This window comes from Simochromis diagramma, unplaced genomic scaffold, assembly GCF_900408965.1.
Source record: "Simochromis diagramma unplaced genomic scaffold, fSimDia1.1 OVJJ01000596.1, whole genome shotgun sequence".
Lineage (NCBI taxonomy): Eukaryota > Metazoa > Chordata > Actinopteri > Cichliformes > Cichlidae > Simochromis > Simochromis diagramma.
In genome coordinates, this window is record NW_024387245.1 from 18,433,930 (window position 1) to 18,461,300 (window position 27,371).

Here is a 27,371-nt window from a genome sequence, read left to right on the forward strand (position 1 = left end):
GCCCTGGAGCATTCAAAATATATCACAACGCTTTCCTTGTAACAGAATAAAATGTCCTCGCACTTACCCATTTGTCCCTCTATGTTCTCCCTATTAAACAGTATCTCTGTCTACCCTTCTCTTCTCCCCTGCTTTTCCTGTCCCCTTGGAGATGTGCGTTTAGCTTTTCCTCTAAGCATAAACACTGAAATATAAAAGTTTTTACTGCAGTTCTTCAGACCTTTATTCACCCCACCCAAAGCAAGAAGAAAAAAAGGCGAAATTTGAAAAAAAAGAAAAAAAAACTTTTCCCAATGGGGAGTTGAGCCCGAACACAAAGAGTGACAGGGACTGGGGAACTCGGGTAGTATAAACCCATAAACAAACGAAGCAGAAGAGAAAACAAAGCCTACTGGCATTGCGGGGCTAGCACAGACGGTCCTGGAGTTCAGCTCAAACATGCATCATTAGCATGCACTGCTTGTGCTTCCAGCTCTCTGATGGCAAAATAAATGGACAAAAGACTGAATAATTACTGGCAGCAGAATTCAAACATTCCGCTGAACATATCTGATTTTATCTGGGAGGTAGTCATGATCAATTGATCATTTATTAGTAGCTGATTTAATTGTGGATATACAAAGATGGTATTTGCATTTTCTAATTACACATGAGGGCAAAGAAGCTTTGATCTTTATGTTCAGACTGAAATCAACTATAATCACTGTTCTGAAACCCGCATTAATTAGTATGCGTAGGGTACTAGGCTTAACAGGAAACTATTAAAGGGAATGCCTGTCCCAGGTGTGAGTGCTCGACACAAACCTATTTCTCTATTTAACAGCCTACAGTGCCAGGGAATTCTACTTTAATCGAGACAAGGGCATGAATGGGTCAGCAAACAAGATGCTTTAAAAACAGTGAAGTTGTCCATGACATGTGCTGCCGGTTCTAGGGCACTCCGGACAGGAATTATCTCCCGTACTGTTTGTCTCTGGTTCAATGCTCCTCCCTAAATGGGCACAGTTTCCTAAAATATCAGCATGCAGACAGAAATAGAACATTGTTAAACAGGTTCACCCGAGTCACCAAGCAGCAGACATGAAATTCAGGCCAAGGAGTTATCAGGGGTGATATACAGCAAGGCAGGACAATACATGGATAGAATTGAGAGAGCTCCCATTATAAAGACATTGGCACAGCTGCTATTACAAAGTAAACTCCACCATCACTATTAAGCAACCGTACTGAGCGAATCAACTGCTTTTTTTTTTAATGCAATGTCCTGTACATGAAGGGACCGAACCCTTCTTAGTTGTGATATCATGAAGCATTTCGGGTCTGTTGTTTTTTTGTTTTGTTTTGTTTTTTGATAAAACATTTAACAAAATAATGGCACATTATAAAGAACATCCTTCACAAGTTAAACTCTTGGTATAAAGAAAAGCACACTTCTCCCCGAGTAGACCTTGAAATGGCTGATAGTGTTAAAATTGTTGAACAAGAGGAATGGATGTAACTAACAACACGTTATTTGATTACCACCTGTGAGATGGCTTCTCCAACATGCCTGATGGCAGAACAGGAAATATGAATCTCTGTCAAGTTTGGCGCTTGAAGTACATCACAATAACAGGGCTCAGAATCTTCCCCTCTTCGCGTTATTGAGTAAAATGACTGGATTTGAGAAATAATGTCAGTAACATATTTTGTTTTTAATGGTAGAGTGGTAGAATAGTGACGGGAGCAGATAGAAAAATACTTATCATTGAAACAACGAGAGCATTACAGTAGGAACCTCCTCACCAAGTCATCTTAGTAATATATTCCCACTGGAAACTGAATAAGGCTCCTCTTCTGTTCACAAGCAGTTTGTGTTTCAGAAGAAATGAAGTTCATACCTTTTTTTTTTATCTTTAAAGACTCATTATTTACATCATAAATAAGTTCTATTTGATTTTGTCCTTTTATTCATCTTATAGAATTTCTTGACATCATCTTTGAACACCTCAAAAATTTTCAAGCAAAAAAATATAATACCAAAACAAAATAAAACAAAAACAATGCATATTTGTTTGAATATGCATCATCTTTCTTGGGAAATGTTGGCCCCTTGCAGTTTCATGTGTGGATCAATCAGTCTCTCTGTAGGAAGAGCAAGCGTAAGTTCCACAGCTCCCTAGAGTATGACCACTGACATGTAGGAAACTGGTGCACTGCTTGAGTTAAACTGAGGACATTGTTTGACAGGCCATGCAAGCCGTATCCGAAATCCTCAACAGCTCCATAAGTCAACGAGCAGCAATGCTCAACACGGTGGCCAAAGGTTTACTGATTAGGAAAAAGAAAAAACAAAGAAAAAAAGAGAAAACATTCCTTAATTTCGGCTCACTTTCTGGAAAAAATTGAGATGTCAGGCAATACCTCCTGTATAGTCTGTGGGATCATATGCAGGTCAAAGAGAAGTCAACGTGCTGGTTCAGCATGCCACCACTAGGCACCATTATTCTCTGTGGTGGAAGAGCACATGGCCTAAGCCTGGCCAACCCAGCAAGATGGTGCTCTTCAAGTAGTCCAGTTAATGAAAGTCAAACATTGACTCAACAATGTTTCAAATGACTGTTTGGGGCAGTGAGAGTGGTTTGACCTTCAGTGAAGTAGACCTTTTCAATAATATGTACAATACATTTCATTCAAATGTTCTTATTTTAGTTTTTCCATGATTGCCTTTTTTTTAAAGCATAGTGGGTTATTCAGCTGGGATATAGTCATATACGGTACAATGACTTGTTGTTCATCTGTGTAAAGGGTCTTTATATATTTAATACATTTATGGAACATACAGTTTATGCTGCTTTGAATTATGTTTTTCATAGCAACACTAAGATCACAAGAACTGACTTGAGCTTACGTTGGGAGTGCCAGGTGTGATACCTCATTATGATAAATACGTTCATAACCTTTCAACATGATGACCCCCTTGATTATTCTATTTCTTTAAGACAATTCTAGTCCGTTCGAAATCATCAGGGGATCTAGTGGTAATTATAAATGTGAACTGGCAGAGGCTAGTTCAGTGGAACATCTGACATTTAAAAATCTCCTTAGTTAAAGTACCTTATGTGCAAAAAGAAAGAAAAAATATTAGTAAACTCTTTGGTTTAACATGCACATTAATGTAATTCAGTACAAAATATGACACTCAAAGAAACAAAATATTTATGTAATTAATGAAATTATATATGTTAACTTTTTTAATAGCTAGTGAGTAGAAATTGTAATGTTAATCACAGTAAGAAGCCTTCTGCTCTTCATATGCTCTCTCTTCGATCTTTGATGTTACTGCCCTCACTTGTCGTGAATGAAAACTTGTGTTTATTGCACTTTCCCTTTCACTCCTGACTCAGAGTAAGCTGCTGCTGCTGTGAACAGATGCCCCATGATGCTGATATGGGATATGACAAAGATCAGATTTGGAAATAAGGTAATTCTTTGTGGCATATGCTGAATTAACCTCCCTTGAGTCAGGGACCCTTTTTTTTTCTATGAGTTGTTTTGGAAAAGAAAAACAAAATGATCAGCAAGAATGTCTCACCCTACTGTATATGGTTGAGACTGTGTGTTTCAGATGATAAATGCCTCCAGGCATAATTTGAAAATTTTGTCCTCTAGTTCACATACCGATGTTCTAAGAACAAGGCCCCACTGAATAACCAGCTCGCCTGCCCCTTCATTTCAAAGTCATGGTGAATGAGAGGCCCTTGCCCCACTTCTAACCATGCTCACTAGCGTCCAAATTTGAGTGTGCCAGTGCGCTCAGAAATAGGAAAAGGACTGCTGCCGGGACCCTCAGTTGGTGGTCTGAGGGTCGATGGAGGAGAGCGAGGTCCTGGAACAGGGGCACCCATGCTGGCAGCAGAGGGCACTGCTGGCAGTGCCACTGTCTGTATAGTGCCTCTATCACATGGCCCAAGGTCCTCCAGGCCCTCCAGGCCCTGTGGGGGTCCCTCATAACCCATGTTTAGCCGCAAGGGTTGATGGGCCTGGCAGTAGTCTACAATAGGCTGTTCATAACGGTAGAAGGTCAGTGCACCCATTTGATGAGGGACCTGTTTGGTAAGAAGAGAAGGGGTGATGGAGGTAGAAGACATATGGAATGATTACAGGAGAGTGGAAGAAACAAAGGAAAGAGAATGGAAGAACAGAGAAAAAAGAGAGAAAAATAATTAGCCATATAGCTTCAAAACAAATTCTTATTTATCTGTATCACAAAACAGAAAATGAAATTATATCTGTCAACTGAAATTTTTCTCCTTTTATTAATCCTGGATATGACCTGCTTATGTTATTGGACCTTCAGCCAATGTAAGAATAAATCTTTTCTGGCACTTCAAACATTTAAAACAAGGTAGCTTTTATGAACACAAGTCACAACAGCCACAACTGTTTAATTTTTGAATTAATATTACATACTTTTAAATGTTAAATTTTCTGAAGCATGTAATTTGTTACACTACATTTCATTGTGCCTGTGTGACTCAAAGCCTATAACTCAGTTAGTTTGAAAGCTCACTGCTACCTCTTTGTAATCATTCTCACATGGTGACCACCTGAGCCTGCACTTGACCAAAGCCTACTGGCTACAAAGACTCTTTGAAACGTGTTCTACAACAACTGATGTTTATAGATGTAAGAAGCATCTTAAGTTAAATCATAGTACGTTCCAAACCCGCAAGTTGTAATGAATTGCTTATTGACTGTCACAAGAATAAGAAGCTCTGGATTTGTAGTGATAGACACATATCTATATAAGACAAAAAGCTGGGTGGTTTTGTGCTCAGCCTTTGGGAAAGCATAGCTGGAGAACACAGGGTCTGTGATCTCTCTAGTGCCATGTCAATTGTGTCAGAGCCAGAAGCACTCATCACATTTGGCCATGTGTCTGGTCTTGTGTTCCCCCCACAAACCTTAACACAGTGCCAGACAAACAGATGAGACTCTTGCAACACTGTCTCCCTAACTTTAGCTCACACACTTATTCACCAATTAAGAGTTTTCTAACAACCCATGAAAACAGCAGCTTAGGATGGCAGCTGACCTGGATTAAACACCCCAGCCTGACAGAGCGAAAGATCATCAGATCTGTACACAGAGGCAATAAGAAACACACAACTTCAGCTACATGATACCTCAACAACACGGAAGACATGAATAATACAACCCCTCTCTCTGAGGTGCTGGAAGCAGAGCAAGTGTCACAACTGTACTTTCATTCAGATTCTTGATGTTTTATTTTTAACTTGTTCCAGTGATGGGAACCAGATCTTAAGAACATGATATAAACCTGTGCTTGACAAAAATGTCATTTACAGGAGGGAGACACTTCTTAAAAAATTCATCTTGGCACCGTCACTTTAGAGTAAAAATACTACGACAATCTCCTTGCGACTAAGAAAAAAATGCGGTTGCCTGGGGATTGCTATTACTTTTTTTTGGTGTTGGCAAGTACAACTAGCGACAATTAACAGATCCCCTGGTGGGATGTAACCTGTCTCCAAACAATTTTGATCCAGCTCAGTGTGACTGCGATCACTCTTAGACAAATTGGCAAAGATTTGTAAATAATACTACTTGACAGTTGTGCCCTCGACTCGACTCAACTGGTTGTCATCAGACTGTATTCTAGGTTTTATTTTTGTAAACGCAAAGTTATCAAGTACCTGTGTCATTTCACAGCTAAATTGAAAATCTGCAAAAATAACATCACTACTTCTCAATTTCTCTTTCAGATCTATGTGATTCTAACTGAACTCTCAATGTCAGTAGTTAATACAAATTTCTATTCAATGTGAATTTCTGTGTATGCAAATGGCAACAGATTTGCAATTTTTGACAACTTAGCACAGTTAATTACCACATTATAACAAACATGCGCATGTGATTTCCAAATTGACCCCATTCAATTGTAAACTGCTAGCAGACAGAGAGCAGGCAGAGTCTGTCATGTTGCTGTTCTACCACTGTTTTGATACTCTACAGTCACTCAACTGTTTGCGAGTGGTCAAAGACCAGGTCCCCATCTTTGAAGCAACTGAAATAAAAACATTGCACACACTCACAGAAAATTGGTTATTCCACAGTATGCAACTACTGTTTTGTAGGACTGTAATACAGTAGAAGTCATACTGGGCAGGATAGATATTACAATTCAGGCAGACCAACCTGGTTTTTAATAATACAGTAATTATAATAATAAAATGATATTATTATTATTATTATTATTATTATTATTAATAATAATAATAATAATAATAATAATAATAATAATAATAATAATAATAATAATAATAAGACGAAGAAAAAGAAGAAGAAGAAGAAGAAGAAAAGTCCTAAAAAATGACTGACTGTGAAAAACCTAACGGTATGACACCTCAAATCATAATGCATTATGTAAACTGTATTGCTACCAATGCAGATTAAAATTACAATAATAATATAAAAAAGACGGTTTTGAATGACCAGGTCAATAACTTTGTCTCCAATATGCATGTAAAAAATAGGCATCATTCGTGATGTAATGTCAGAGAAGAATTTGTTTCAGAAATGCAGATAAGTGCAGGCTGAGAAAAACAAAAAACAAAAACAGCTTGTTTGAGCGTGTTTGTGTGTGTGTGGGTGTGTGTGTGTTGTATGTGAGCAAAGGATTAGGGCATTCTGAGCCCCTCTGAAAACATTTACACCAGCTTTGTTTCAGATAAATAAATAAATAAATACATACATACCTGAATACATACATATGTGGGCTTTACTATAATGCATTTGATGCAGTGGATCATTACAGTTAGCAACTGCAGAAAGTTGTAGTCACATTGAAATGTGAGTCCTTGTTTATCTGGTCTGGTAATGCTGTAGTTACCAATGTTTGTACATTCACAAAGTTTCATTTCCATAACACACTTTCCTTCCAATATGCCAGTAGACCAGTAGAACCACCTCCCCACTTACTTTCTATAGAGCGTTCCTCCTCAAATGGACTTCACTAAGTGGGGCTGATTCATTACATTACAGGCACTCAGTGGATTACTAGCCTCATTCCCCTTTCACTTTGAACCCTTTCCCAACCTTGCTCGTTTAGAACACTTTTTACTATATACACTATATACACTAATATATATATATATATATATATATATATATATATATATATATATATATATATATGTAGTACCCTCACAAGGTCTGCTAGATTATGTTAATGCAGCACTACGGACGATACCTACAGCAACACAATACAATGCGGCAGCAGTGATCAGTGAGATGCTTGGCTACAAGTTCAACAGCCACAAGGGGAGGCTAGACGCTAAGATCAAGGTAGCACAGAGGGAGGTTAGCCAATTGGAGTTGCAGTAAGATGCGATGAAGAAGGTGCCTAAGAAGTACAGAAAGCTGTCCATACCTGAGGCCTTGGAAACTGTCGAGCAATGACTCACAGCCTTGGCCAGCTGCTTGAAGAGGTACACCAGAGAGATCGAAGGAAGGAGAATAAACCAGCTGTTCTCCACAGAACCAGCCAAGGTGTACTCTCAGTGGCAGGGGAACAATATGAGAACAGCACCACCAAGGCTGGAGACGGAACAGTACTGGAAGAGCATATGGGAGAAGGACGCAACCCATGCTCAGTGGCTAGTGGATCTAAGTGCAGACCACAGCAACCTCCCTGAAAAGGGGTCCAGTAACCATCACAGTGGCAGACATCCAAGAAAGGGTCTCCAATATGAAGAGTTGGACAGCACCGGGCCCCGACATGGTTCACACCTACTGGCTAAAGAAGCTGACTGCACTCTAAAAGCATCTGGCAGCACAAATAAACCACCTGCTAGTTGATGAGAGACACCCAGAATGGCTAACCAAAGGCCAGACAGTCCTAATCCTCAAGGACCCCCAGAAGGGACTGGTCCCCTCTAGCTACCGACCAATAACCTGCCTCAGCACCACGTGGAAGCTCCTGTCAGGCATCATAGCAGCTAGGATGAACAGGCACATGGGTCAATACATGAGTGGGGCATAGGAAGGGATGGGCAAGAATACCAGAGGTGCAAAACACCAGCTACTGGTAGACCGAACAATCAGCCGAGACTGCAAGACCAGACTGACCAACCTGTGCACTGCCTGGATAGATTACAAGAAGGCCTATGACTCAATGCCCCACAGCTGGATACTGGAATGCCTAGAACTATACAAGATCAACAGGACCCTAAGAGCCTTCATTAGGGACTCAATGGAGATGTGGCGTACAACACTAGAGGCCAACTTCAAGCCCATAGCACAAGTCACCATCAAGTGCGGGATCTACCAAGGAGATGCTCTGTCCCCACTGCTGTTCTGCATAGGCCTTAACCCCCTCAGTGAGGTCATTGACAAGACTGGCTATGGATACCTACTACAGAATGGAACAGTTGTCAGCCACCTCCTGTACATCGATGGCATCAAGCTGTATGCTAAGAGTGAACAAGACATCAATTCACTGATCATTACCACCAGGATATACAGCAATGATATCGGAATGTCATTCGGACTGGAGAAGTGTACAGGGAGTGCAGAATTATTAGGCAAGTTGTATTTTTGAGGAATAATTTTATTATTGAACAACAACCATGTTCTCAATGAACCCAAAAAACTCATTAATATCAAAGCTGAATGTTTTTGGAAGTAGTTTTTAGTTTGTTTTTAGTTTTAGCTATTTTAGGGGGATATCTGTGTGTGCAGGTGACTATTACTGTGCATAATTATTAGGCAACTTAACAAAAAACAAATATATACCCATTTCAATTATTTATTTTTACCAGTGAAACCAATATAACATCTCCACATTCACAAATATACATTTCTGACATTCAAAAACAAAACAAAAAAAATCAGCGACCGATATAGCCACCTTTCTTTGCAAGGACACTCAAAAGCCTGCCATCCATGGATTCTGTCAGTGTTTTGATCTGTTCACCATCAACATTGCGTGCAGCAGCAACCACAGCCTCCCAGACACTGTTCAGCGAGGTGTACTGTTTTCCCTCCTTGTAAATCTCACATTTGATGATGGACCACAGGTTCTCAATGGGGTTCAGATCAGGTGAACAAGGTGGCCATGTCATTAGTTTTTCTTCTTTTATACCCTTTCTTGCCAGCCACACTGTGGAGTACTTGGACGCGTGTGATGGAGCATTGTCCTGCATGAAAATCATGTTTTTCTCGAAGGATGCAGACTTCTTCCTGTACCACTGCTTGAAGAAGGTGTCTTCCAGAAACTGGCAGTAGGACTGGGAGTTGAGCTTGACTCCATCCTCAACCCGAAAAGGCCCCACAAGCTCATCTTTGATGATACCAGCCCAAACCAGTACTCCACCTCCACCTTGCTGGCGTCTGAGTCGGACTGGAGCTCTCTGCCCTTTACCAATCCAGCCACGGGCCCATCCATCTGGCCCATCAAGACTCACTCTCATGTCATCAGTCCATAAAACCTTAGTAAAATCAGTCTTGAGATATTTCTTGGCCTAGTCTTGATGTTTCAGCTTGTGTGTCTTGTTCAGTGGTGGTCGTCTTTCAGCCTTTCTTACCTTGGCCATGTCTCTGAGTATTGCACACCTTGGGCTTTTGGGCACTCCAGTGATGTTGCAGCTATGGCCAAACTGGTGGCAAGTGGCATCTTGTCAGCTGCACGCTTGACTTTTCTCAGTTCATGGGTTATTTTGCACCTTGGTTTTTCCACACGCTTCTTGCGACCCTGTTGACTATTTTGAATGAAACGCTTGATTGTTCGATGATCACGCTTCAGAAGCTTTGCAATTTTGAGACTGCTGCATCCCTCTGCAAGATATATCACTATTTTTTACTTTTCTGAGCCTGTCAAGTCCTTCTTTTGACCCATTTTGCCAAAGGAAAGGACGTTGCCTAATAATTATGCACACCTGATATAGGGTGTTGATGTCATTAGAACAAGATAAGAACAAGATCCGGGCTATCAACACCTATGCCCTGCCCGTGCTTATTATCCCAGCTGGGCTGGGATAAGCTGGCCAAAGGAGGAGAGAGAAGCCATTGACATCAAGACAAGAAAGCTCCTGACCATGCATGGAGGGTTTCATCCCAAGTCCACCACCCTTAGGCTGTACGCTAAGTGGAAGGAAGGAGGCCGGGGACTGGTGAGTGTCAGCACCACAGTCCAGGATGAGACAACAAACATTCACAAATACATCACGAAGATGGCCCCAACTGACAGCGCGCTCAGTGAATACCTCTACCGCAGCAGAAACCCAAGAAAGAGGAGGAGGGCGACAAACCATCATGGAAGGACAGGCCCATGTACCACCGGCAGATAGCGGAGGTGGGACTTCCAGATACAGATGGACAAAATGGTGATGGCTAACCAACATAGTGGTGGTAAACAAACAGAAGAAGACAGCCGTAGTGATAGATGTAGCAGTTCCCAATGACAGCAACATCAGAAAGAAGGAACACGGGAAGCTCGAGAAATATCAACGGCTCAGAGAAGAGCTCTAGAAAATGTGGAGGGTGAAGATAACAGTGGTCCCAGTGGTAATCGGAGCACTAGGTGCGGTGACTCCCAAACTAGGCGAGTGGCTCCAGCAGATCCCAGGAACAACATCGGAGATCTCTGTCCAGAAGAGCGCAGTCCTAGGAACAACTAAAATACTGCGCAGGACCCTCAAGCTCCCAGGCCTCTGGTAGAGGACCCGAGCTTGATTTTGATAGATATAAGTATTCCATTTACCATTGAGACATTTATTATTTCATCTTTTTTGATAATCAAAAGGAGTTTTTATTTTTATTTTATGTACTAAAAGTCCTTTGCAGTCAATTACTGACTTAAGTGAACAACCCATGGAGATCACTAAATGATGTTTCCTCCTTTCAGATGCCCTAGCACAACTTTGCTGTAGCCACCAGTTGTTTCTTGTTTGTGGGTCTCTTTATGTTCATTTTTGTGTTAGTAACTGAAAGACATTCTCTGTTGGATTTACATTAGGTGACTTGCTTGGTGATTCAAGAACCATTTCTTTTTCTTTGCATCAAGAAACTCTTGGACAGTGTTGGGGAGTAACGGAATACATGTACCGCCGTTACGTATTTTAAATACAAAATATGAGTAACTGTATTCCGTTACAGTTACCGTTTAAAAAGGTGGTATTCAGAATACAGTTACTTTGTTGAAATAAATGGATTACACTGCGGTACTTTCCTGTTTCATATTGGCGCGGGTCAGGACTGTTTGGGTTTTGTTTGACAGCTACGTTCTGTTGTTCCAGGCGGCAGGTTACGGTTGCCATGGTTACAGGGCGACGCTCTCTCTCTCTCTGCGACTGTGTGTTTCCTGGGTGAGAGAGCGCCTTTTCGTTGTTGTTGTTGTTGTGCTAAGCTAACAGGCAGAGCTCTAAAGAATGTAGCATCATGGGCAGTGTAGTCCGTGTTGCAGGGAGAATGGACTGCCATACCCGTTATGTGTCTGTGAGCGAGGAGGGAGAAAAAGGGGAGTGGAAAGGTACGAGTTGTCATCGAGCAAAAACGGGAGCTGGAAGCATGTAAATATAATAATAACCACTGCAGCCAAGAAGAGAGCCTGACAAGCCCAGTTGTAAGTAAGCTATTAAGACTCGACTGTATACCGTGTTCGTGTTTTCCTCCGAAACAATAAGTTCCGTTGGAGCAGTCTTTCAATGCCTCTCTCTGTCTCTCTCTAGCAAAGTTGACCCAGACAACAAAGTAAAGCTATTTTTCGGCTACGAGCCCGACACGAACCCGACGTATTAGCCAGAGGTCCCTTTACTACGGTTCGGAGCCGTGGACCTTCAGTAATAGTAATCACACAGCATTCACGTTGTTGTAAAAACCATGATAATATATTAAGTAATCCAAAGTATTCAGAATACGTTACTGTCATTGAGTAACGTAACAGAATAGGTTACAGAATACATTTTGGGGCATGTATTCTGTATTCTGTAATGGAATACATTTTAAAAGTAACCTTCCCAACACTGCTCTTGGATTTCATACATTAAATATGAGCAAAGAGTAGAAACCCGTACACTTCAGAAAATATTCTTCCCCTTCTCTGAGCAGTCAGTAAGTGTTCACTAGTTTTTACTGATGATCTATTTTATATGTCAAAAGATTTTTTTCCCAGATCTGGGCAGGTTCTTTTAGATTTAGATAAGATATTTCCTAGCAAAGTTCAGAGGAAGGTCAGTTCATCTTGTAACCAGGTTTGCAACTTGGAGACCTCACACTGGCACATTTACTGTGGGTGGGTTGCCTGTTATCGGATCCGGAGTTCGCAACATCCCCCAAAAACCCGAAGAGGAGAGTCCTAGCCTCTAGCCCTGCCAGTGTAGCAGAAATGATGACGGATGATGATGGCAGCAGCAGCCGTTCTTCTCTGTGTGAGTAGCTTCATGTTGTTCATGTGTAATTTACGTTGAGTAGGCTAACCACGTTATTAAATTAATGCATGTAAGGTGAACTAGCAAACACCGTTGTAGTTACATGTTGCTGTCTTCTTGTTTGATGGCAGATACTCCCGTCGCCCTGGCCAAAAAGGCTAAAATGACCAAAGAAAAAGTGGAAAACAGCTAAACATGAGAGGTTTTTGGACAAAGTGTGTGTTCTCCATTCTTTAAGCACTGGCTCGAGCACCGTTTAAACACCGGCACCGTTTCAAAAGTACCTGTTTGGTACTGGTATCGGATAAAACCTAAACGATACCCATCCCTAGCCATAATAATGCTTCTTGGTCAATTATCCATACTCTTTTGATTCTGTGAAAATGAGGCACTACATATAAAACTTGTAATTCCTGTAATTCCTAAACATTTCATGCAATACTTTTGTTAAGCCTCTTGAATTAAAACTGAAAGTCTAATCTTGTTTGACATCTTGATTGTTTGACTTAAAATTCACCATGCTGGTGTCCAAAATCAAAATGTGTCATTATCAATGTCTATGGAACATCCTTCCAAGTTATTACTTGCGGCACATGTAACACATGTAGCAAATTGGCCCAAAGTGCTCCCTGTTTCAGTTTTTGTGATAAAAAGAGCTATTTATATTCATGAATAATTCACTTATAAGAAAGGTATAGCTTACACAATAGAAATATTATCTTTTTCTTTGTGCCTCCCAAATCAGTAATTCCTTAGACTCAATAGTCTGTTGACAGAAAAAAATCATCAGTGTGTTAAACCTGACTTGTTTGACAAGCTATCTTTTTTTAAATGGTAATTTTGTTATTGGATAACAATTTAAAGGGAAATACTATGCTACATATAAACTATGTGGATGCAAAAGAAAAAGGTTTTCTAGTTAGAAAATAGCGGTGTAGTAGTAAAATTCGGTGTTTTGTATTATTTCATGCTAATTTACAAATCAACTCAATAGTGAGATGATTTGTATTGCTCTATTTCAGCGTGATTATAGTATACAACTGTGACTACCCACTTTTTAACATTTCAGTAAGTAGCATTCAGCTAGTTTGTTTGCATTTTATTCCATTTGCCTTTATATTTAGCTGCTATGCTCTATCTGTGACAGCAGGCTACCTCACTTAAAACCTGAGGACATAATTTCTTTATTTAACCTTGAGTAGATATTCTAGTTTTGTGCCTGTGAAACACAGTAAATACAAAAAAAAAAAAACAATATTTAATGCTTAATACATTGATGGTTTAGTTGTAGATCTTACATTTCAGCATGTTTCTGTTTAGCGTTATTTTCTGTGTTTTCAGTGCACCAGTACATTTAAAAAGAAAATCAACTAGTCAAGGACTTTTGAATGATCAATTTCAGCTTTTTCCTTATTCTTTTTTCCTTGTGTAGTCAGGTTTCTGTACAGTTGCTGTTTGACTTAAAGGTCAAAGCACCCCAAACAATGTTGAGTCTAAAACAGCTTTGAAACTGGAACACATAAAGTACCTTTGCTACAAGGTTAGATGTGTCTGCTGAAAAACAATGATGGAGATTATGTTGCTGATTACATGTGAGAGATTTTGTTTATGTAGGTCCACCTTTTATTGTATATTGTATACCGCGGCTTGTGCCTGTCAGAAGGTATTAGCATAAAGAAAAATGGATCTTCCCCACCATTACCTGCATGTGTTTCATCTGACAATGACTGGCATCCTGCCTCTTAGTGGATCTTTATCTCCATATGCTGGAACACAGCATAGAGTGACCTTAGATGGAAAAGCTTCCTCACAGAGATTAAGCCATACAGTCCAGTGTCATCTTTGAAAATCTTTTCTTTAATTGCCTTTGTGTTTGTGTTACATTTTTTTTGCCAGTTTTAGCAACTGTGTGATATTCTGTTGATATTGTAATTTTCAAAGCTGTCCTTCAAATGAAGCTATTGTTATACTTTGTTGGGACATTTGTCAAATTAGCAATGCATCTCATGCCATAGCCACAGAATGTACAAACATGACTGTAAAACAGTAAAAACATTCCTTCTGTAAACAATTAACTCTCATGTTAAATTATCACAACAGGTTTAATTTGTTACACGAAACAAAACCCATACATTTATTTTTCCAACATTTCAGTGCCTCTTAGAAGTTTTGTTTCTTTTTGAATTCATGCTTTTATGAGCAGCTAAGGAGGCAGTAACAGTGCCACAGGCAGTCAATGTTAATGGTTCTGTGGGCTTAAGAAGCATTATGGTTCAAAAGTCTATCTCCTCCATACTCTTTGATCTTCTCAAGTCACTATATTGTGGCACATGGAAGCACAACAAAGTGAAGAGGAGGTGCTAAAGGCTCACACTAAAATGTATATATACCTTTATATACAAAATTATATATATATATATATGTGTGTGTGTGTGTGTGTGTGTGTGTGTGTGTGTGTGTGTGTGTGTGTGTGTGTAATTTTGTATTATATATATACAGAAAATTATATATATAATTGATATATAATTTTGACTGTAAAACATGATTTAACAGGTAGTCTTTATGCTGAAGAATAATCAATAAAACAAATCAAACAATAATTGTTTATTTCTTAAAAATAACTACAAATTTATTATCATCCCATATGGAAAAGTAATAGTAAAAACTTAAAAAAAAAAAAAAAAAAACTTGCATAAGATGTGGCCTACTTCATATCGTGAATCATATAAGGCTTATATGACTTACTCATGAAAGTGGCCACTTTCTCATTACTTTCATATATTGTTTTAGTAAGTATCCAAAACATACAAGTTTCATTTATATAATTTTTCAAGGGATCTTATATCTGTTTTCACTCTTGCTTTTCATACAAGTTTCACACACGACAGATACAAACTTTATAAGATTTATATATATCTTTTTCATATGGGATATTAGAGAAATGCTGCAGGTTACTTAAGACTGTATGTATGAAGACCAGAATGTGGGTTACCCTGTTTAACTGTTTTTTATCACATACCAGGTCTAATCTAATTTACCCTGCACTTACTTTTGCAGGTATAATAAAGGTCACAGTAGAAGAAGTAATATTTGTGGCGGTAACTATAGTGATAAAATGAAGAAAAAAATAGTGAGATAGAACATTGTTTAATAGTGGTAAGCACACATTACCCAGTGAATATATGATGAATGTAAAGTGTGTAAATAAGTGTATAAAAATAATGCACATTATGATGTATGTTTTTCATGTTTTGAAGAATGTGATTGTCTGAAATGAAAAAGAGGCAAACTCTAAAAACAGTTAAAATTTCAAAACAAATAATCCACAGAATCTTCAAATTATGCTTTGTGAGTGAACACAACAAAATAGTTGCACACATGTTCTTTTGCATGTATGTCACAGGACATCAGCATGTGGGTAAATACTGTCTTTCAAATGTAGCTGCTCTGGTAAGTGTTGAAAGTCAGCACAGATGTTGCTAGGCGGGCATCAACGACGCAGAGCCCACCAGTCAGGTTTCAGCAGAGCGGTGTGCATGGACGTGTCTGAGGAGGTGTGAAGCTAAACACCATCAGTTTGTTTTCAGACAGCATATCCCGAGAGGAAGACTTCCCAGTTGCTTGTCTCTTTATGTGTAGTAGTGTAGATCAGTAATGTTAACATTCATGGTAATTCATGTAATTGTCATGTGTTGTGGTTCTTGGTCTGCAATATTCATACTGCATGTTGTCTCCCATACAAGTCAACATAAGTGCTGACCCTTAAGGATGCAAAGTTTTATAGTGGACCGCTGCATTGTAACAAAATTATATGTTTATCAGTTCACCTGTCAGTTAATGCTGTAACTTATCAGAGTATATATGTGTGAAAGAATTTCCCAAACCTGAGATATATAGACCATCTTATTGCATATTTAAGTGGAAGTGAAGATAATGTATTTTAAATATCAGCATGCAAAAGAAACTGTCTGTATGTGTTAGCTAATAAATGCCAACATCAAACTAAAATCTGTGAGCAGTTTAATCAAATGTTTACTGCAATTTAATATTGCCTTCGTAGTCAAAATGTGTACCTCATAGAAGGTAAATGCTCCCATTGTCATTTTACTAACTATAAGATCATCCACATCTTGGGATTCACAAAGTCTCACAGGACCACTGTAGTTTTAGAGGCATAAGGGGTCAGTTAACTTTAGAGGCAGAATGTATAACCTTGACTTTCCCTCATAGAGCTGTGTGAGAAAATGAGCCCACATGTCCACATTTTAAGCTAATTGATTCTCTAAACAAGCCGTTAGCCTCCCACTAATTCCTTAATGACTGGAGGTCCCTTTATGTGCAGTGACTCTTGATTACAGGTCTCTGACACCACACACACACACACACACACACACACACACACACACACACACTTACAAATACATGCACAACTCTGCTCAGAAAACAGGAAGAACAGTACGGGAGAAATCTAGCGATAGACAGAGAAGGAGAGCGGGATGGAGGGCCCCTTCACGCACCAGTGAGTGCCCACTGTGGGCTCATCACAACATCCTCCCATTCTATGGTACATGCAGTAAAGGAGCTTCTGCAGACCACAGCAAATGGGCCATGAAATGTTACTCAATGCTCAACACGTTCCTCTGTCTGGTTTGTTTTCACACAAACATTTAGCACAATACACAATTACAACAACTAATTGAGTGTGTGTGTGTGTGTGTGGGGGGGGGATGAGTATCTCTCAAACAATGAAAATTACAGAGCTTACATTGTCAGTTTTATATGCTAACTGTTAATTTTGGACTCTTGGGTTGCTTTATTTTTGTTGTTACAGATCAGGAATGCAGCGAATGATTATTGATTACTTTATGAGTATCATTATTATTACTCTATCAAATGGTAAAACTTGTTAATGACAAGGTTAAGTTCAGAATTCAAGAGCTGTCACCAACAATTTTTAACTGTCATAGCATAGATGGGCATTATAATTAGCAGACATTAAAAACTGCAGTGGATCATGATTATCATTTTTTTTATTTATTTGTTGTTAGCACCAAAGAAAGTCACCTAACATACAGCTCACTGGTAAAAAGTAAATATGTGAACCATGATATAACACAAGACCAACAGCAGAAACCTTGTCAAGCTAAAGCCACATAGATCATTTTATTTTATGTCATCTATATACATGCAAATGCTCAAAGCTGTGACATGCTGATGCTATTTCATGGCCTAAGAAACAACCCTCAACTGCCTCCAGCACCATGTATACAGTAAATCTTCTGCACCCATTGAAGAGTGCCCGAACGCATATTAAGAAGGCAGAATGACAGGTTGTGTCAAAGGGGAACAATTTGTAGTTCCATTTCCACTGTCCCATAATGAATTCAAAGTTCCCAAATCTCTTGGCTGGTGATGTCTTGCATTATGTGCTGCTTCCAGTCATGGTGGCACTGGCAGTGTGTCTGAGTAATGAGCATGACCCAACATAAATGCTGTGTGGCCAACTTGGCTCTTCACTGGGAGCGTCAGTCGCACTTTAATCAGTGATATTGGGGAGGAGTGTGCCTGGGAAGGTAGGCTGAAGCTTTTAAAGACCTGACTAATAAGACATGTCAAAGCAAGCTGGCCACCAGCCAGAACTGATATGCAGACCTTCCCTAACTGCTCCCGATCCTGCCTCGCCGCAAACAGCCTCAACTGCACTCGGACACAGATGGCCTTTTAACAAAGCTGGATACTCACTGATGCAAGCAAACAATGCAGTGCATCTCAAAGCAGCATGTGGCACCAGGATTAATCATTTTCTCTCTTTGTCTCTTAGCTTTGTGCAGAATTTTTATAGTTGTCTCGCTATTAAGGTTAAAATCTTGTCAAAATCTTAAGCCGTTTCCCTTGCATTGGAGTTGTGGGTAGCAGTTACATTTTTTTTAATAAGCTACAACCTGATGTTGTTTACAGTGATAGAAATATTTGCTCAGCAATAAGAAAATAATGACCTTCCATGGCCTGCTTACACCTTGAGGACATTTTTTTCCTTCTCATCCTTGTAATGCGTTCATGTTTTGATGGAAAGTTGTGGTCATGGTTCTTAAGCATTTAGCTAGTTACTGAAGAGGAACGACCATAAATGGAAAAACATTTTTTAAATGGTAGGTTCAACTGCAGCTCTTTAAGGAGCTCAACACATATATAAACACAATAACTTATTCTATGTAGTTTGTCCCAAAATGTGAAGGAAAATGAGAAATTATCTTCAAAGATAAGGAAAGCTCATTAAGTGAGGTTTAATACTGGAATTTTAAATCTTATATATGGAAATGTCAGGCAGGTTAGTGCAGGCTAAACTGGTTAATGATAAAGTGTAGAGGCATGGACTATGCTTGCTAGGTTACATTTGGGGTAATTATGATAGGCTCATGAAATGTACGTTGTTAGGAAAACTTACACGGATGGATTTAGTGGCAGAAACACACACGGGCACAAGATAGTTGTGATGCAAGTTTATATACAATGATGGGGAATATTTACAGGGGAGGGGGCTATATACAGTGACAGGTAAAAATGTGCAAGGAGAGCAAAGCCGAAGAGATGAGACGGAGCCGAGGTATGCGGGTGGGCAGATGACGCACCGGAGCTATCTGAAAACGAGGGACAAACAGAGTTTACGGAGTAACGTCGACAACCGAGAGTTAAACTAAAGTGGACGGGGAGAGTTGGAGAGCTTACTTGAAACACAAAACTACAGCTGTAGCAGTGATCACAGACTGGTGTGACGTAGCTCTCCGTCACGGATCCACAGTAGCCAACACAAAGAAACTAGGCAGGCGAGCAGGCAGCGGAACAGGCTAAAACAAAGGAGAAGCAGGCAGAAGATGGATCCTAAAAACATGCAGCTCAATAGCGTGGAACCAACAGATTCAGCTTGCACTAACACGTTACCACTTGTGACAGCGACAATACTCCGACACCAGACGTCCGTGACTCAGCTCCATAAAAGTGCTCACTGATGACGTCCGATGCGCCGCAGGTGTGCCGGAATGCCATCAAGCCCCGCCTCGCCTACCTATGCCAAAAGGAAAACAAAACCCAAACAACAACAATACACCTACCCACCACCTCCTAACATACGTATCATGCTAGGCTCATGAAATGTACCTATCATGATAGGCTCATGAAATGTACCTATCATGCTAGGCTCATGAAATGTACCTATCATGATAGGCTCATGAAATGTACCTATCATAAGTACATTTCATAAAAAAAAGCTAACAAAAAATTATTTGTGTTATTTCTAAGTAATTATTTTACCCATCTTGGACTGCTAAATCTGATATTAAGGTTCCCTAATGTATGCAACTCCATACAGGGCCAACACAATGCAATTACATGTCACAGCAAGTGACTTAAATCAGAGCAAAAACAATAACTTCTTTGCCAGTAATCATGATAGATATGGAAATGCTGAATTAGTGAAGAGGCGTATGTTTTCAATTGAATAGGTAATTAGCCGTAGGGCTTAAGTAATAGCAAGTCATTACAGGAAGTCCCCGAGGGGACAGTTTTGCATGCACTCGCAGCAGAGCAAATCCCTCAAGAGAAAGAGAGAACCTTTCTACTGAGAAACTCTGACCTGACAGTTCCTTTGAGAATACAAACTCTCTAGTCTCACATTTAATAAGAAACAGTACAAATGAAACTGAAACGTCATCTGGAATTGAAAGAATTTGTCACAAATAACCTCTTTGATCACGTCACCATTGTTTAACAGAAACAATGGTTTGGTGCTTGTTTCATCCCGCTCCATTTAATTTGACACACAAGAAAAATGGATCTGTATCTAACTATGTTTGTGTCTATATGCTTTAACATTATTAGAATAAATGGCAAGACTTTAATTGAGTTCCATAAATCACTCGTCCACATTCCTTACATCTTCACGTCCCACTTCATTCAGATTCTTCTTGAACCTTTCAAGCAGCAGCCAGGCTCACATGGTGTTATGTCAACACTATAGTTTTCTGTAGTGTATTACTACTTCCCTCAAATTTATTGGTTCTATATTGTAATTCTTTTGTATTTTTGCCCATATATGAGGCTCAACATATTTGTCCTTTATGTGGAAAATGTGTTTTTCCTTTTGTTTGTTTTTTCCTTTTGAATCAATCTGAATCAAACATCAAATTATAACTGTTGTGAGTTGAGACTGTAAATGATTTGAAAAAACAAACAAACAAACCCTACTTTACATGATTTAGACATGCTCTACCATGAAGCATCATAGGCAACTAAGAAGAGTTTTAGTTAATGATAGACTTCAACTTACATACATTATTTATATTTCAGCAGGTGGGCTCTGGCTGGTTGCTATTGCAATGTAACGTAATGTGTGTGCGTGAAAACAAGGCATTATGTGAAGCCCACATCAAAAAAAAAGTGTTACAGTTATAGTCTCACTTTCAAACCATAAAATGACTGTTGTACCACCTGAGGAATTTTGATGCAGGGCTGCTGCAGGATTTCATAGCACCACTGTTAACAGATGAGATCTTACACAACCAGAATAGGCTGGTCTAGGGGGAATCCAAACCTGACAGATTTTTTTTAACAACAAAATATCCCTGTCTGGTATACTTTGACCAGCTATCTGTCCAAGCCTAAAGACATGCACTGTCAGGTTAGATGATACTGTATCTTGCTACAACCCTATGTCTCTGTGTTGTCATCATTTTATTTATTTATTTATTTTTCCTCTCATTTGTAAATTCCCTTTTTACTGTGCTGTTTTCTTGGCCTGTTCAAGTACATGATGAACACTGAAATCAATTTAACAATTCTTTTGCTTATCTTTTTATTCAAACGGAGACACATTAAAAATGGTCCAAATTACTAAGTATTAAATTTCAAGTGTGCCTAAGTGTGACTAATTCGGTTATAGGAATCAAATGGTTCCATATCTAATTTCCATGTGACAAAGATACATGTATCCAACTATCTATTATTTTCCCTGCCTAATATTTATTGGATTGCTAAAAAAAATAAATAAATAAATAAAATAAAACAAAAGCACTGCTTTATGGACTATTTCAAGTTTTAATATTCTCAATCCAAAAATAGACTCATTCAAGTTGTTTTACAGGGCAAACATCAAAGAATGAAAACTTCGGACAAACACCTGCAAGAAGTGATGAGGTATATCCACAATACACCTACCTTGGCTTAACCTCTTATAAGATATTGATCTTGGTTTTGTGTTTTGTATGAATTCTTTATGACTATACTATACATAGTACATAGTTTCATGCTTCTGAGTGCACCAAAGGTCCAAGATGAGACTATTGCAGATATTTAACTAGGAGATAAGTAGTTCTCATGATTTAGTTTTCTGAACGAAAAGAAATTTAGGACAGATTGCAGACATAACAATAGCTCTGGTAAGCAGCATAAATATCAGTAGATGTAGTTGTAACACTTGGAAGCAATAAATAGTTTGGATGCAGTGTCTAGATGGTTTTTGGTGGTACTGTGAACACAGTTTTCCCAGCCAGGTGTCAGTCCAAACTAGATTGTCTGTAAGTCATGTTTTGTGGAAAGAGCTTTATAAATAAATTTTGCTTGCTTGTGAGCTTGCCATTTGTTTTTAGTTCATTTTGCTGATAGTAGCAGCAACTCTGCCAATGCACAAACAATCAGACAATAATTCATCCAAATTGAAAATTCTCAAAATATTGTAGATTAATATACTATATAGGCATATATTGTAATGTGTCTGTTATAGAGGATTTCAGACTTACATTTTCTCTTCTAAATAACAAAATTTGGTTCTGCTGACATTTAAAAGATTGGCAGATTGCCCAAGACAAACACAAAACTACACTAAGCAGGCAGGTTTAATTTGTATCCTGGCATGTACCTCAACAGATTTTAAAACTAGCAGATGTAAAATAACTGTCCAGCTCTGCCCTGACTACCGAATCAAACATTATCCACATCAGTTTTACTGTGCAAATCTGCATGAACAGGACTCATAAATAAACAGAGAGAGAAAGAGAGAGAGAGCTATGTGCTATACACCTTATGCACTGATTCTGTCCTTTGTATGATCAGTTATCTGCCCACAGTTATATTCCAGACAAATGCGTTGGCTTGTATTGTTTACACATATCAGGGGAAAGTAAAGAAATTAACCTTTTTGGTTTAAAATAGATGCATATTTATTATAGAGCTCCAGTTTCAGTTTAAGGAAGTACTGATAATTATTATCTTATATCTTTTCCCTAATATCACAACCAATTTGCATGCTGACTTATAAAGCGGTATCAATAAAATACATATTTAGTTGAAAAAATTACAGTCAGAAGTTATGAAGGTCCGTTCTGGAATTTGAAAGCTCCAAAGTCTAATCTGCTACAAAAAATATACATAATGGACTGGACAGAATGTGTCAGATTCATGTCAGCTAGACATATCACTTTGTTTGAATCAGCCCCTTATCGAATGCCAGATACTGGCTCTATTTGATGTGCAGCCTGCTGGTGTACATGACATGCCGTCTACTGATGATGTTAAAAGAGTCTTATCACATCTAAAACCCCCACAATGCAGCACATTGTGATATATGGATAAACAAAAGACTGGGGACACTTCTTCCAGCCTCACTAATGCATGTCAGTGTAGACATGAAAGCAGCCTGATAGCTTTTGCCTTTTTACTGCGTCTTTCTCAGGGTAATTGCAGTTTCATCTTTACTTTTAAAGCCCTGCCAGTCTGCCTGAACTAAATGACAGGCTAGTCTTAACTGAATTACAGAGAAGGGAGCCAAGAATCACCTTCCACTAACTTGCTTGCTAAGTGGTCTGATTGTATGGTCAAGTCCTGGGCATTAAACTGACTGTTTCCATGGCAATTCCTCCAGACACACGTTGATGTAAAATCCACTCTATTAACGCAAATTTTTTTTCAATGGAGCACAGTATTTATATGCATTCAAATCACCAAAGTGTTACACACATTGTGGAATGTGGATGATTAACCCTATTTTAAAATCACCAAAATAGGACTGAAAATGGAGAACACATTCTTGAAAAATAAATGTTAAAACAGTAGTGTTAATTTTGAATGCCTGGAAAGAAAATATGCAAAATTGTTAGGGATGTTTGTTATTGCCTTTTTTTTTTATTGCAGTGTCATTTGTAGAATGGTGTTTGAAGTACAAAAATTTGCCATCCTGGATTAGCTGTCATTATTGCACTATTTATGCATCGTAAGTCAGTGTAAATGTTAAAATATCACTTCGGTATGCTTTAACAGCAAGAGACTTCTGAAATGACTATAAGATATCAGGTCTTCATATTAAAAGAATCACTGTGTTAGGGGGTTTACGTTGAAAGTTTAATGAGCCCATTTTTCCTTAGAGATTGACAATGGAATAAAATATTCCCTGCATTATTATTTTTCACATGATCAGCTGTTTAGTAAATACAGTTAGTTTAGAACTGTGGATTTAAAGTCATACTCATATGACTGACATGCAGACTCTGAGCTTTAATCATGGGGTTTAAGTGGAGTCTTCTACTATCTGTTCAAGAATTACTGCCACTTTATACATATTAACTCATTTTCACCAGCTTGGAAGTAATTGGGCAATTGACTGACAACCAGTCCCATGGCCAGGTGAGGTCTTTCTCCTCATTATTCCATGCCAAATTAGCCAGATAAAGTATCTTGACTTGACTCTAAGTATTGAACTTCCATTCAATAGCTTTTCACTGGAACTCTTAGTATGATAACCAAAGTGAATTCCTTAGACTTCATGGCTTGATTTGTGCCCTGACATGCACTGTCAACTATTGGACAGTATATAGACAGGTGTGTACTTTTCAAAATAACGTCAAATAAGCTGTATTTACCACAGGTGGAAAGTTCTGACAGATGATGTATATGTATGTATATGTATATACGTATTCACAGCTATATATATGTTGCTGTTTTTTGTTTGTTTGTTTGTTTGTTTTTTAAGCTGAAGAATGACTTTACTTTTTGTTTTACTCTTTAATTGAACTTTGGAATAAGGCTGCAACATGAGAACATGTGGAACAAGTGAAGTGCTATGAATGCTTTCTGGATACACTGTACAACAAGTTGTAAATCAGTGGTTACACTGAACAGGAAGCCCAGACAATCTGAAAAAAAGAAAATCAATCTTTTGACAGATGAAACTAAGAGCAGACTGATGGGAAGACAAAAAATATGGAGAAGGGCAGGAACAGCTCAAGATCTGTCAAACATGGTGGAAGCAATATTGAGGGATAGGTATGGATGACTGCCAGTGGAACTGGGTCACTAGTGTTTACTGATGATCTTTCAGCTGATAGAAGTAGCAGGATGAAATCTGAAGTGTACATGGCTATAGTCTCTGCTCAGATTCAGCCTAGATTTAGCAAATACTGAAGAAAAGACCAGATTGGCCTTAACAGTGCAAGTGGATATAGGACCTAAAGCACAGTACAAAAGCAACCCGAATGTCTCAAGACAAGGAAATTGGATATTCTCCAGTGGCCAAGTCAGTCATCTGATCTCAACCAAGTAGAGCAAACTATTTATTTACTGAAGGCAAAAATGAAGGCAGCAATTCTTATATTTAAAATTATGTGAGTTTATCCAATTTATTTTGAGTAATAGGGGACTATGTATAAAATGGCAGTGGTTTCTAAACCAGTTATGACTAAACTCCTGCGTCTAAGGAGCTCGGAAAGAAAAAAGCGTCTGGACTTCTTAACGCCCACTCACATCCTGGGCCTTCTGACCTCAAGAAATCACATGACAGGGTGGGGCTAGGTTTCACAATGAGTTCACCCGAAACCTTGGCTCATTGTGACCCACACCCGTTTTCACACCTTGGCTCGTGTGATTAGGTAGAGGATTATTGGAGGGTCCATTGCCCCTGTTGGGGGGACACTCCCATAGGGCTTAAATCTGGGACTCTCCACCATTTGACCTTAGAACTAAAGAAGATTCTCAGATGAGAGGTGAAACATCTTCAAGCAACTTAAAGAAGTCCAGACGCTTTTTTCTTTCCAAGCTCCTTAGACTACAATGACCTGGATGACTGAGAACCTTCACAGACTTAAACTCCTGGATTTACAACTAAATGTCTGCAGGTCACATCTGAAGTGTTTTATTTAAAATCCAGTCAGTGTAACTACCTCCAAGCAATTGACAAGTAAGTACTGTAAGACGTCATGGAGATTTGGTATGTTACACTGCTTTGTCACCTATTTGTGTATATACTATAATATGTTGCTGCCCTGTCATTAAAGTGCATTTATACATAAGAAAGACTTTGAGTTGATATTTTTGGTTTCTTGCCATGAAGCAGTGTTTTTTTGGGGGGGGGGTTGTCTTGTTTTTTGTTTGTTTTTATTATATCTGCATTTTATTATGCAGCACATAATTCACAAGGCTAGAGAAAATGAAGCTAAATTAGATCAGGAAACCACGAAAACTGCAGATTAGACAAGCATGCCAAAGGCAGCACAATTTAAATTTAAAATGGATTATTGTTGTAAAGGCCTTTGGGTATTCTTAGTAATTTTCTCATTTTTAGTTGTGTTTTTTTAGTCAGATGATAGCTAAAGAACCTCATAGCAGCATTTAACCATAGGTCACATCGTGTGGTCATTGGGTGCATCATTCCAAGTCCAAAAACTGTTTTGAAATACAGTAAACCACACGTGTTTTTATGCTTCATTCAGCACATAAAGGCAATTGGAAATATATAAATAACCACAAACAAAATTTGAGTTGGAAGATGAGATTGATATGCAGAGTAACACAAATAAAGCAGAGTGACGATAGAACAAAAACACAAGGTAAGATAACAGAATAAGTACAAATTGGGAATGCTATAAAGAACAAGAGAAATGCAGGGAGAAGGAGAAGGGAGGGAGAACAAGAGGACACATGAGAATACAGTCGTGTGGCTACTGAGCCGCACCGCTCATGGCTGGGCTGTGGAACTCATTATTGATGTAGTAGAAAATTTGCGCTGACAGGAAACGAAGCTGCCAGCTGTCTCACCCCCACCACGCACACCCGTACACCCCTATTATGACATTATCTCAGAAGGATGGCCAACAGTGGCATTGTATCCTATCACCCGAGTTGCCCCCTGGCATGTCAAGAGGAGATCTGGTCCCACTGTGGACATGGACACGTACACATGTATACATAAACAGAAGCTGTGACATGGAAAGTAATTTGAACATCATTTTGCAGAGCGATATGTAGAGTCCAGGATCGCTCTCTCTCTCACACACAGAGAGATATATGTGCACACAGAACAATACTTGATAAATCTGAATTAGAACAACTTGCTCTGAAATGCAGGATGTGACGTGAAGCTATAACTGTAATGCTATTATTAATGTAGTGAGCTGAAGGAAGCAGAACTGGACATGAGGCATATAGAGAATTTGCTGTGTCTAATATGCTTAGTCCATAATGTTCCTCCGGTGCTCAATAAATATTGACTGTGGTTCCATTCCATGGTTGCAAAATTTTGCACACATAGAAAAAAAAGGCAAGGTGAAAGAAAATAGTAAGCGACATGCATTTGGTTTAAGGCTGTTATTCTTTATATATATATATATATATATATATATACATAGATAGATATAGATATAGATATAGATATAAAAGAGTATGCTTGAGAAACAAGTTTTGAGAAGGCTCTTATCTGTCTCAGAGTAGGAACATCCTGTTACACAAATTGAGTGTGGAAAAGCTTGAAGGTATATTGTGTAGCAACAGATGGGCACTGTTATAAACCCAACTTTCCCAGACTTAGTCCCTCTTCCGCAAGAAACAGTGAGAGATAGAGAAAGCAGAGGTGGTTGAGAAAGCAAGAAAATACCCTGGTACCCTGGTATTTTTGAAAATGGA

General features: G+C 38.9%; 1 protein-coding gene and 1 long non-coding RNA gene across 5 annotated transcripts in view; both read right to left on the reverse strand.

Annotated features, from left to right (window-relative positions):
* Positions 1 to 982: 982 nt before the first annotated feature.
* Positions 983 to 27,371, reverse strand: part of LOC120747358 (leucine-rich repeat transmembrane neuronal protein 4) — a 103,614-nt gene continuing 77,225 nt past the window's right edge. Inside the window, exon 3 of one of the 2 annotated variants that reach the window (XM_040053152.1) lies at positions 983 to 4,088. In XM_040053152.1, coding sequence (XP_039909086.1) covers positions 3,765 to 4,088 — 324 coding nt within the window. In that variant the 3' untranslated portion in view covers positions 983 to 3,764. The remainder of the gene's footprint in view (positions 4,089 to 27,371) is intronic. The other variant, XR_005699101.1, reaches the window with a different exon arrangement.
* Positions 18,920 to 27,081, reverse strand: LOC120747360. 3 transcript variants are annotated; one of them, XR_005699105.1, is made up of 3 exons: positions 19,668 to 27,081; positions 19,158 to 19,613; positions 18,920 to 19,069 (listed from the first exon to the last, which is right to left on the reverse strand). It is a non-coding gene; the product is annotated as an uncharacterized LOC120747360 (long non-coding RNA). The 3 variants fall into 3 exon arrangements; XR_005699104.1 differs by having other exon boundaries at positions 18,920 to 19,586; XR_005699103.1 differs by having other exon boundaries at positions 18,920 to 19,613.